Source organism: Larimichthys crocea, chromosome XVII, assembly GCF_000972845.2.
Source record: "Larimichthys crocea isolate SSNF chromosome XVII, L_crocea_2.0, whole genome shotgun sequence".
In the NCBI taxonomy this organism is placed as follows: Eukaryota; Metazoa; Chordata; class Actinopteri; family Sciaenidae; genus Larimichthys; species Larimichthys crocea.
In genome coordinates this window covers 10,500,183-10,513,488 of record NC_040027.1, presented here as the reverse complement: position 1 = coordinate 10,513,488, position 13,306 = coordinate 10,500,183, and the positions used below count along the sequence as shown (strand labels likewise).

Sequence of the window (13,306 nt, the reverse complement as noted above, 5' to 3'; positions counted from 1 at the left end):
CCTGCGACCAGCAGTGTTTCCCTTCACTGTGCAGCTCCTTCAAAGTAAAAGCATCCAGAGTTTTGCTTTAACAACATTGTTCCAAGATGATATAAAGAGTTCTCTCTCTCGCAGGTTCATGGTGTTTTGCGTCGATCCAGCTCTTTCAACACGGGTCGCATTGAGCATCTTTACCAGAACCCACGGGCCCACACTGAAGGCAGTAAGTATTCCCTCTACACTGCCAGTATTTGGTTGATTCGCAGAAATAATTTGGATATTATCTATCGCTTTTATAAATCTTGCATCAGATGTCTTTTCACTTTGCTATTTAGGTGGAAATTTTGGCAAGAAATTTATTTTTTTTCCCTGTTTTTATCATTTTTATCCTCTGAGTTCTAATGAAATGCAGTTCATCTTCCAGCTGTGGTAGGTGCCAATAGTTGCAGATCCTCAACCTTAAATTTATCTGAGCTCTTTTCTTTGGTCTTTCTTCCATCTGCAAACCCCTCACTACCATCCTATAGACATGAACCTAACTGTAGAAGTATAAAAACAAAAAGCCTATGTTTATATTCAACGTAGAGGACCATATGAGTTCGAGCTTGTTGCCTTAGTGAACAGCACCAGCCTGCTCCGCTTCATACACATGCACAGACTTTTGATTTCACTGTCAAGAGTTAATATTCTTTATGAGAACATGTGAAAAAACGTGCGACATGGTGAGTATTAAACGTCATGACATGATCGTCCCACACGGATCTGACGTAACCGTCCTCACGTTAATACGCGAAACAAACAGAAGTGTCGTATCTCCGTCATGTTTTCTACATTGGAACTAACTATTCGTTATGTTTGTTTGTCCTCCTCTTTCTCAGACATGAAGCTGCATTATGGCGATCTGACCGACAGCACCTGTCTGGTGAAGATCATCAACCAGGTCAAGCCTACAGAGATCTACAACCTGGGCGCTCAGAGTCACGTCAAGGTAGTGTGATCACACAGACCGTGGATTATTATTATTATTTGTTTTTTTTAAATCTGTGTAATAAAAGCCAACTATCTGATATGGCTTTTCTGTTAAACATTGATAACTGGCTTCCTATTGGCTGGAATCACTGTACTGTACGTGGATACAGTGATTCCAGGGAATTTGTTGTGGAGAGCCAGATAAAGAACAAAGAGCTGATAAAAGTGAATACACTGCAATCATAGGGAATTTGACTCTATGTATTTGGAGTTGTATGAGTAATGAATCAACTTGTGTGTTTACTTTCAAAGTAAAACGGGTTTCCAGTGAAGGCTGACTCACAATGTAGAACTGAGGCGATGAGATAAGAGTTTGCTGTCCTCTCTCTGTGATTTCTGGTTTCAGGGGTTTGAAATCCATCACGGCAAACTGTTTCACTTTGAATTTACGCAGGGTTTATTCTGATATGCTGTCATAACATGATACCACTTTTTTCGGAAAGGGGCCTATTCTCTTTTAATGCTGCATTCAAGGACATCTGGTTATTTATCAGCAGCTTTTTAAAGCAGGAAATGACCAAATGATCCATATTGTTTTTTTGTTTTTATTATTATTATAAACATTGTGACCACGGTGCTTTCCGACAGCAGGAATAATCATTTCAAACAGTAAAAGAAAAGTTGTTTTTCTTTTACTTTCTTATAAATTTTTTGGCAAATAGTTGACGGAGCCAGCAAACAATTCTGTTTATATGTTTGGCAACATTATTAGAACACTAACGTTAAAATTAAAACACCATCACTAACCTCGGGTATATTGTTTTTATCAATTTATGTAAAAGTACAACACTGTATGCCAAATTGTAGTACTCTTCTTTAATTTCTCAATATACAATATTACATAAAGTAAAAAAAGGTACCATGGGGGACCCTTTTAAAAAGGCAGCAAAATTATAATGTAATCTTAACGAGAAATTACCAAACAAAAGAAATAATGGAGCTGGGAACTTGTTCTTTGGTCCACCCATTCCTGGGACATGTGAGCCTTGTCTGGTGAAGGCACAGACTTTCTGCATCGCTGACAACTGTGAGAGATATGGACAAAAAATGGTACTATCTATCACTAACGAACGCATGCCTCTTGAATAAAACCATAGATAGGAGGAGGGAAACAAACATACCATTAATGACACCAGTGAGCAGCCTGAAGCTACCCAAGGACCCATGCAACTCAATGAAAATAAAAACAAGGATTGTGTTTTTAGCCCTGGTTTGGTCTCAACTAGTATCTGAGAAAACATATCGGCCTCTTGAGCATGTTGAATTTCTTTTTGACCAGCTCGTCTTTTATCTGGGCGTCTGCTGCTCTTTAGAAATGGTGTCATCGGGAGCAGTGAGAAGTAACCAAACAGCAAATGTGCCAAAACAAAGTCCTAAAAGAGGCTTCAAGGCTTCACAGAGCTGCAGAGTCTCCACAGGCAGACCCCCCCCCTTTCACATTACACGTTTATACTTTCCCATATTTCATGCAGAAAAGAGACTTTAACAATACACTTGTATAACCTTGTCGGACTCATGAGAGACGGTAAAAAAAGAGACCACAATGCAACTCTGGTATTGTGATTTTGGGTGTGTTATGCTTGCAGCAGCAGCAGCAGCAGCAGCGGCGGCGAATGTGACCTTGAGCTGCTGCTGATCCTCGAGCCGAGATGAGGAGCAGACTACAGAAGTCTGGTTAGATCACTTGTTTTTAACGTCATTCCTCCAGATTGTTTTCAGCGCTCAGACTTCCACATGTGAAGTACCCCTTTAATAAATTAAAAAAAAAGAAAAAAAGATGAATTAATGGAAGGATAGTTAGCATGTCAAGCAGCTTTCAAGTTTATTTTCATAACATTTGTGACATGAGTTGTAGCCAGTGACTGCAAGGAAAGCAAACCGTTCCAAAAAAGCTGGAGTTATGAAGGAGTTATGATTTGTCAACAGTAATTCACAGGCTTAAACAAACATGTAGCCCTTCAACACACTGCTTTAAGTATTTTCCTTACACCTTCCTCCGCCTCTCATTACATCTAGTAAATGTGAAAACATTATTTCTTATTAAAATCTTTATTTGTCAAGTCAGTCGTTGAAACCCGCGAGATGCCATTTCATCCACAAATATAGTTAACTGTCGTCCGAGTGCCAGTGTCTGCATATGGTCAGCCCTCGACTGTGTTTAACAGCAGATGATGTTTAAAAAAAAAAAAGGGACTTTCAGTTCTGGGAAGTGAGCAGCTCATGTGCGGAGGATGTGCTGGAGCTGATGGGACAGGAAGTAATGTTTTCTTGGATGGGTCAGTCAGTGCCACAATGTCCCTTTTGTCTCGGAGCGCCGCGGTGATCCCAGGAGATCCTTCGGCGCCTCCCTCCCCTCCTCCCCCGCCTCTTCCTCTTCTCCCCCCCTCCCCTCCCGCCCCCTCCACACTGGGATCTGACACACAGTCTCCAGGCAGCGCTGATCCACCGTCACCATGGCGGTTTTGGGTGGGATATGGAGCCAAGAGCTTAGTCAGATCATAGATAATAAGGCCATTTGTAATGTGAACATGAGACACCGCTTTTCAATCGCAGCAGTTTCTTGAACCTGACCACATTTGGATGAGTGCGTTATCATTTCAGCTTTCACTCCAACCTTCAGTCTGATTCCAGTATTTAGTAAAACTGGAAGAGTCGGGTCAGACCGCACCTTTCTCGGGTGTCACATAAACTTTTGCTGAAACGATAAATGAATCAGTCGATTTAGTAAATCAACCGAAAATATGATATCACCGAGACACGAGCATGAAGTAAGATATCGTTAATAACTTTTTTGGGGGAGATTTTAGGCACATCTGGTCGAAGAACACCAAAAATCAAGCTGTCAGACAAAAATGTTTGCCTGATAAAGCTGCTGTTGGCCAAAATGGTAGCAAACAGTTGCATTATCATTCATTTTTTTTTAGCTCTGGTTTGGTCTCCACCAACTCCTGAGGAAAAATATCTGGCTCTTTAGCTGCTGGATGTTCAAGTGTCTTCAACGGCTAGCTTCTAACTTGCTGGGCGGGTAGTCTTCAGCTGCTGGCCGATGTCGATTTGTAACATTTTAACGCAAAAAAACAACAAAAGTTCTCTCGTCCCGGCTTCTCCAAAAGGAGGATTTCCTGTCTTCTTGCATTGTAAATTGAAATCTTTGTTTTTTTGGCTGTTGGCTGGATTTATTAACAACAAAATAACATAATTTATAATGACAGTAATTCTTAGTTGCAGCCCAAGATGAGCATTCAGAGATGTTGTACCAAAAATATGAGCTTATCGGACGTAAAAGGCAGATTTATTTGATAGGATATTGGATTAAAACATTATTCTCTGTTTGTTTTTTTTTAAATTGGATAATTGATTAAAGGATTTATTATCTTTGGTCAAGGTCGTTCCTCGCTGATGCTCTATTAGCATATCTCAGACGAAGTGGGACTAAAAAATGAAGAAATCCAGGAGAGAGGATTGAAGGAAGACAGACACAGACAGAAAAAGAGAGTGGGAGAGTGATGACTCCTCTCTCCACATCCTTTGTGGTCAGAGGCCGTGACTCGGCTCCCACCTCCCACATGGAAGATCATTCTCGGGCCACACACATTCGGAGTGACAGGAAAGCTCCCTGTACCTGTGCGAGGCTCTCCTGTGTTTATTTGTTTCCACACCAATAACCCGGCTCTGGTAGCTCCTCGCCACACGCTGCCCGCTCTAAACAGCTGAGCTGCTGGATTACTGGCAGCAGTGGTGTGGAGCAATTTCCAGTCTGTCCCACCACAGAGGAAAAGCTCACTCACACCGGCTACTCAGCATCTCTTTCTTCCTTTGCATCTGCCTTCACCTCGCTGCCGTCGTTTTTTTTTTTTTTACAGGGAATCCCTTCTGAGTCCAGCTCATTCATCGGACTCATCCGGGGAGCTTGAGTTGTAGTATTGGTTTGAGATGGGGTGTCTTTGTCCGTGTGTGTGTGTGGGTGCCGGTTTCCGTTGTAGAGAGTCATAACTGAGAACAGAGTGGAGGTTATTTCTTAAAGGCTGCAGGGGCGGAGGTGGACAGGGAATAGTGGACGGACACTGGAGGGCCAGAAAGGCAGCCAGCTGCAGTATCAAAAGATCAGCGCATAAACAAAAAAAGAAAGGATATTATGTCTTTTTTAGACGTGACTGCAACAGCAGAGGACTTGATCAGTTTGATCCTCGTGCTCAGGCCTCTTTCCCTGAAGCAATTTTTGAAATATGTTATCATAACCCACATGAAAGATGGCCAAGGAACAGTAAAAAAAAAAAAAACAGTATTTTCCTTATGGGTTTTTGTGGGATTGTTTTATTGTAGTGGTCAGCGCTAAATCCAGGAATGTAAACTGTGGGGATGGATTATAGACGATTGTACAAACTACTTCACTGCTGGTAAAAGAATTCACAGGAGACGCTGATGCACAGTTATCGATTACCTTCGAATCGCCGTTTTTCCAGCACAATATAGTCAAATTCACAGCGACTTTTATGGGCCAGAGTGAAAGTATCCAGATTACAGCTGTAGTTAGGCTCAGTGGTGCATGATAACATACTCAGTTACACTTATTATTATAATATAATAATATTTTGTTTATTTGTGCATGGATAAAATTAAAGTTGTGAGTATTTTTTTTTTTTATGTGCTGTGTTTTCCTTTCAGGTAGCATCAGGATTGTAGATATTGTGTGTGTGTGTGTGTGTGTGTGTATTGTACGCTTTGAAAGGGGAGTCTTGTGTGAACAAGTTGCTTTGTGTGCTCGTGGACGCAACACAGCTGTGAACTATCATGAGTCATCATCATATCACAAACGTCTGGACGGGAATTTGCCTCTTTGGTGTCAGGTAATGTTTAACATGTTCCCCATTTTTATTTTGGGAAATGAGTACTGAACACAAAGGGCACGGCTGGGATTGATGGGTAATGTCATCGGTTTGGGAAATATTTGATCATAAAATTGTGGCGGCTTGGTCGATCAAAACACAGATGGACATGCATAGTGCCACGTAGTTAGGATGGCTAAAATTAGACTGCAGTCTCGACGGACAAACTTGACTTCTCTTATTTCTCAGAATTTCAAGTTTCTCATCTAATACTTTTGATAAGCAGTGTCGGGAAGCACTAAGGTAACCTGATAGAAAACAGCAAAGCACGTCAGTCCCCTGTTTGCTCCTGCAAAATGTACAAACCGGCCTGTTTTCACAGCCACGACCTCATCCAGAACCGTCCTCTGTGTCTTGTTTCTTTTTCTGGTCAGTAAAAACCTTCAGGAATGCAAGTTTGAGTGACAGTCCTGAGGTCAGCTGGGACTCGTGTAGTAGTGTAGGTAATGTGTGTAGCTTGTGGGCTTCGATGACCAAAAAGAGAGTAGATTGTGCAAAGGGGGGGGTCTGTAAACTAGAAGATAGAATGTGTTTTCGCTTCAGCGAGCTAAAAATAAAGGTCAGGAACATATGGACGGATTAGATGTTTGAGTTCTTACTAAAACTCCAAAAAGAGAGATCAAAACACCGTTGAGTTAACTCATGAATTATGCATCTGACAATCATAAGTATTACAATATTTTTGGAAATTGCGCTCGTGAAATATGCATGAACAACAAACTCCCGAATGGGGAAGTGCTTACGGGCTGCTCACGGTAATCTGTTCTGCATCTGAGGGTTCAACACGACCCCATTGTGTTCTCTCACTGAAGCGCTTCGCAGGAAAGCCGCGAACAAAAACCCCTGGACGTCGCTCTCTCCGTGCGAGTTCTCCCACCTGCAGCTGTCACAGCAGACGCGCAGTGAGACGGGCTGAATTATTAACACACCTCGCCCATGACAGGGGGAAAAATTAAGCAAAGGTGGAGGGGGGGTGGACGACAAGACCGAGACAGAAAGGTAGAAAGAGTTTGGGGAGTTGAGTGAAGCAGCACTAGGTTTCCACTTCATTGTTTTTGATGGCTTTTAAATACAAAAGGGCAGATTGCATTCAGGAGACAGACTTCCTTCATCTATATCCTTCATTATCCGTATCCGAATTCCTCCTCAGAAGGACTTATCATCATCCCATTATCTTCTTACTGCTCGCTCTCTCTCGGCTAACCCTTTGGTCTTTCCCCCATCCGGGTTTGCGGAGTCTCCCACGCCAGAGACACACACACACACACAGGATTTAACACGCCTGTTTCCCCACAAAGCTCTGCACTGTTGTGCTCGCTTGTGTTGATGCGTTTATAGGCCTAAAGCAGCTATTGTGCAGCCTGCCTGCAGTTTACTCTCGTACACAAGCGGTAATACCGCTGCTTACTGCAGTTTGCGGGCGTGTTATGCAATCCTTGTAACTCTTTACTAATGTCTTTCAGTTGTTTTGACTGTCAGTAGTAGTGTGTGTGATATGTGGGTAGAGCATTTTCTGGTGTGTTTAGACTCACAATCCCCTGCCTTATTAGCCCTCTAACTGTTGAAGATGCATTTCTACACACTTGCCAATTCCCCTCCAAAAAAAGCATTTGGAAACTTTGCTTTCCCGTGAAAAGCACGTCCTTCCAAATTTGGGGATTTTCGTTTTCAGATACACTGGAAGCTTTTGAATGCTCCTCTATGGGTTAAGAATATTCATCGGAGGCTAATAAAATTCTCTTTAAAAACCCATCGGATTATGTCATGAATGTGTTGTCATGAAGCTTAAAATAAGACGTTCCTCGATATCTTTATTTTTCACATAGACGGCATCAATAAATCTTTAGACTTTCCTACCTTTTATGCCAATACAACCTCCTAACCCCCCCCAAAATCCATCTTCACAACGCGTTACACAAGACAGTTTTTGACTTTTTGAAAAGTCAACATTTTTGGGAAACCATTTCAAATCCTATGAGATCACCTCGAACTGGCGTTTTCTCAAAACTTTAATTTAGATAGCTTCTTGTGAAGTACAAAAATAACATTTTGGAGAAACGTGGCACAGTGACGACGACTTTTTAGGCTTTTTAAAAAAAATCCTTTCGATTTCTGCATCGTCATCAGTGGTTGCACAGGACAGCTGACAGTAAATAAAATAATTTGTAGTCTATAAATCTTTCATTTGAGCATGGAGGATAAGTTTTGACATCGGGAACAGTAGTTACAAATCAAGAAAAACCAAAACTGATGAAGACTAAAGAGAAACTCCATGAAAACATGTTTTTCACAGACAGTGATGGTCATTTTGAAAATGCCAATTTTCATACTTTACAGGCTGGAAAAAAACAAAAAAACAACCCCATAAAAACACAATTATATTATGACAAAATGCAGGGATGTCTCAAACAAGATTTTCCTTTTGTTCATAAAAGGCTCGACATGGTTTTCACAGTACACTGACATTTTGTAAACACCGATTCTCCAACTCTTTAGGAAAATAACTTGATTTTCTCAGAAGTGAACTTTCACGAAGCTCAAAAACAAAACTGCCTTTTTCTTACTTCCAGAAAAAAAAGTTGAATTTCTTTTGAGAGCAGCTACCACAATGATAATTTTGGAATTCTTCATCCTACAAGATTTTTTTTTTTTGACTCCATACAGAGTTTTTTTTTTTTTTTTTTAGGGGAAACCTGGTTTTCACAGGAGAGTGCCAAACATTTAGTGAACCCCTCAGTGAATGATGAGCGGTCTCGTCTCCGTAACAGCCCATTGGCCAGGTTTACTCACTCTCTGATTGGTGTTTACGTTATTCCCATCCAATCAGCCCTCAGTGGCACGCTTGCTGCTGCTGCTGTGTGTGTGTGTGTATGTATATGTGTGTGTGTGTGTGTGTGTCTCAGGGTAAAAACTGGCCTGGAACTAAATTAGTGCATTCCCCGCTAAAGTATGTGCTTTCTGTCTCTCAGGACTCATTAGCTGCATGTGTGCGGTTTGCGTGTATTTAAGGTGCCATGTTTTCCATTGTTTTAAAAATTGCCTTTCAGAACCAGAATCCTGGTGGTTTTGGCCCAATGGAGACAGAGTATAATCTCAGTACCCACATTTTCTCATGCGTCCCGCCTATTGAATGAGCAGAAACAAGACTGTGTCGCGTTGGTGGCCTGGTAGTCAGCGGTTAGAATAGCTCCCCGAGCAGGCCGATCCCTGTTTTGAAAGGTTAGGCCTTCATACAAGACAGCCCGCCTGGCCCGGCCTGGGTCGAAAGTGAACTTTAGCTTAAGAATAGATGCATCGGTGCCAAGTGAAACAAGTCTACACTTTCCTTGTTCAGAGTCAGGGAAATGTTTTGTGGTTGTGCTTTGTGGGTCAGAATTGTTGCTCCACTCATGAGTCAGTTCTTTTTCTGTTTTCCAGCAAGGTTGTAACACATGGAAACATGCAGTTTGGGAAAGGAGAAGGTGGGGGGAGGTGGTGGAGGAGGAGGAGGACGGGGGGGGGGGGGCGCTTTTTGAGGTTTGTTAAGTAAATACGTTGAGTCAATAAATAGTATCACAAAGCTAAATATGATTGCATCTAAGTCCATATCTTAAATCAAACTCCACATATTCCAGATCATCTTGTTCGTGTGACACACAGAAGCCAAAACAAACGGTGCAGATTGTAGTTTCACCCGTGAGTCATAGATGGCAGCAGTGAGCCACTGTGGACGGCTCACGCTTTCAGTCAGGTATGAAACAGCAGCAGCAGGTCCCAGTCAGCTCTGAGGAATTAAAGAGTAAGATGGATTTTTACAGGATCCAACTTTTATTATAAGTAATACATGTGTTATTATCTTTTAAAATAACATAATTACTCCCAGGTATTTAAAATCTGAGTGTTTTTTAAAGATGAAGGATGAAAGGTGGATTGATAAACGTGGTCATTGGTCAAGCAAAAAAAAAAAAAAGCAAAATATTCAGGTTGACGTTGTTTCAAGTCACTGCAAAGTGAAATCTAAAGAATGCAGCTCCGTTAAAGTAATCCACTTTTTATTGTTTTAAACTTTGGTAGAAAAATAAACGCAAGTAATCACGATTTTAATGATTTTTTATTATTTATTGATCAATCCTGCAAAACAAAAATACCAAAGCAGTGTGAGGGTTGGATACTTTCCTCGTGTAAACTAAATATCTTTGGATATAAAAACAAACAACACGAAAACTCTGTTGGACTCCGCAAGATGAATTGATACTGAAAATAATCCCTTGATATAAAGCTTCTGCGCAGTTGAAAAGAGAAAATGAATCTCTTTTGATATTTGCTTATTTTCCCCACACAAAAATGCAAATCTTTCTCTCGCTCTGGCTTCGTGTGTGTGGATTTTCTCCTTTCTCTTTGTCATTTTGTGACGGCCAACTGAAGTTTTTTGGATTTCTGGTTGATTTTTATTTATTTTTTTGTTGACGTCACTGCGTTCGGTCCTGTAAATTTATAACTGACCTTTCACAATTTCCTGCCGTTTAATCAAATTGCAAATCAAACACAAACTTAAGATTTAGTTTAAAAATGTGTGCAGTTTCTTTTCTTTTTTTGTTTGTTTGAAAAGTCAGTTTGGATGAGGCCCTCTGCAGGTCAGGCCCTTACATTACAACGTGTTACAGCTGTGTAGTTTTCAGCTTTTTCAGTCAAATAAGTTAAAAAGTTGAATGAAATAAAGGAAACATAACAAATAAACGATTGGAAAGTTAGATATTTTCGTTCCCACCACTTCTCCTCCTCCGTCCTCTCAGGCTTGTCCTCTAATGTTATTCCTCCTCTTTATCTCATGTCATTTATTCCGGTTTTTCCTTTCGTGAGTCACTGACAGTAGCCCGTAGCGTGTTTGTTGGTATGACACTTACCACAGCAAACACGCAAAGCTGACATCGTGCGCTTAATTAGTTCGGTGTCGTCGTTAAGTGGGAAGAACTGAAGTGGGAAGACGGTAACCAGGGATTACGCTAAATATTTATCAAACTCATCAATCTTCCCGTTGCTATGTCCTCCAGGGAGACATTTGGCAATAATAATCATCTTCATAGCTCCATACTGGATGTTCAGTAATGATTTATCTGGGGCTCTGCTGGTTGTGTGATCAGTCAAAAAGACTTGTCATGGCTTAAGAGATTAATCAGTTAATTCTAAGTACCCTGCCTTTGTGTAAAAAGATTTTTTCCTGTGATAATTAGACCGAACCCGCAGTTAAAGTGTTTTTTCTGGTGTGCAGCTCCTTATTAGAACTATAAATCTGTGTGTGTGTGTGTGTCAGAATAAATACTTGATGTATGTAAAAGATGGTCACACCTGCAATCTGAATAATACTACATATTAAAGTTGGTGTGAAACTAATCATTAAGTTGTTCAGAGATGTACATGAGGCTTTTACTTTGGAATTTTAGACACAGTAGTTTAAAATTCCAAAGTAAAAGTCCCAACTTGTGTTTTGTTTTTCAAGATAAAGTTAAATCTTAAAGAAGGCCTGTTCATAAACCTTTTTTATACAGGTGAGCTGTGTAGTGTTCAGTGTCCTTAAAGCAGTGCAGTGAGCAGTCAGACGTGAAACTGCTTCACACGTCAAAAATACAAATGTTATTATAAATCACGCTCCATTAACAACTCATGTCTGTATAACTAAACACTTCTTTTAAGTTGACTCGGCGACTTTTACCTTCTTATGAAAACAAACTGAAGAAAATATTTAAATCCAGTTCAGACAACACGTCATTTTAGTCTTTTTTCTTCTTCATATTTTTAATGTTTTTCATCGGCGATACTGTTGATTAAAGAGTCAAAACGACCTCCTTTTCTTTGTGCGTTGAACGCGCTCCGCTCAGCGACCTCGTAGGATAAATGTTTGCTTTTGATAGTCTCTTCTCTGAACTGGAAAGAAGTTCTGCCACCGTTTTTATTTCCCCCCTCTCCCTCCACATAACAAGCTTTTTTCTTTTTGTTTCGACGTGAATATCTCTCTGCATCAGTCTACTGCTCATTTGTCTTGCGTTTCACAACATCTCACCATCTATATAATCTTGTATTTATCATCCTGGTCTTGGAGCTTTTCAGCCGATTTTTGACAGCTAAAATCAGATTTTTGAATAATAATAACAGGCTGTCCAATAGCTGTCTCGCTCCTCTGGCGTGAATATCAGCTTGTCTTTGATAATAAAATGAGAACGTCTGTCATAGCTTTAAAAGTTTGCCATGATATTTCAGCTTCTTTTTTTGGTGTTTGGATGATTTAGATATTCTCTGCTGGTCTCAATATAGCCGGTCTCTGCAGGGTTTGGTTTTGCTGTATTGACATTGTGGCTTCGCTGATGGCCTCTTACGCTTCAGCTGCGGCTGTAATATTGAGGAAACTGCACCCCAAAGTAACATATCTGCACTTTGCGTTGCGTCTAAAGCTTCCATGCACACGCCGTGAGCGATTTTTATTTGAATTCGTCGTCGCAGCACAGTCGGCGTCGTTTCCAGTTATAGAAGAAGTAGACTCACCTGTGACAGAAATACCTCGCGTGAATCCAACAGCCAAAATGAGTTTACACAGCGAACAGTGAGAGACGCAGCTCAGTTGACATAGAGATTTGTCAGTATTGGCGTTTTCATCTAGTGCGCACACACACTGGTGTTTACACAGACATTATGCTCACTGACTGTAAACGCACCCACAAGCAGAAAGGCTTAGGGAAGATGCACAAACAGATCTGTGCATTTATTTAGTCTGGTTTTCACTTGTTTTGACTATGAAACTGCACCCCGGACTTTATTATTTCTACGAATAAAATCAGCCTTTCTTCTTCTTCATCTGTGCAGCCTGGTAATTAAACTCCATCCCCCCTCCGTGAACACCCACTCCGGCTGTGACACACAGTGAAAAGATGCAGCCTCGCTCAATCCTTCCATAAGTGGCATAAGCTCATCACTCACAGTAAACACTGTTACTAATCTGTGAACACAAGTCCCGACTGCTGCTGCCCACTCTCTGCTGTGCGTTCACACCCTCGTACATGCAACAGTTCTTCCCCCCCCCTTTTCCTCCGATAATGACATGTTTGTGCAATTCGGCCGTTTTTGTTTGGAGTTTTCCTCCCTGCACACACACACAGAGCTCGGAAGCTAACTGTTTCGAAAGGGGGGAAAATTTAGGATATTTAAAAAAAAAAAACTCCAATTATGGATGAAAGCCCAGAAAAAGGGCGGCGCAACCGTTATTTCACAATCTTTTAATCATTCCAAAATCCGTTCCCTTCGTTATTTCAGAGCGCGCGTGAACGCACTCCGTGCTCTCCCGCACACGGGGACGCGTGTCTGTTGGGAAATTTGAGGATTGCGAATCTATTTACAAAAGGCTGCTGTAATGAGCTATGATCTCACTTGTTTGGATCACATCG

General features: G+C 41.1%; 1 protein-coding gene across 1 annotated transcript in view; it reads left to right on the top strand.

Annotated features, from left to right (window-relative positions):
• gmds (GDP-mannose 4,6-dehydratase) overlaps nt 1-13,306 on the top strand; it is a 164,297-nt gene that overhangs the window by 14,697 nt on the left and 136,294 nt on the right. Inside the window, exons 3-4 of the mRNA XM_027290046.1 lie at nt 115-202; nt 858-967. Coding sequence (XP_027145847.1) covers nt 115-202; nt 858-967 — 198 coding nt within the window. The remainder of the gene's footprint in view (nt 1-114; nt 203-857; nt 968-13,306) is intronic.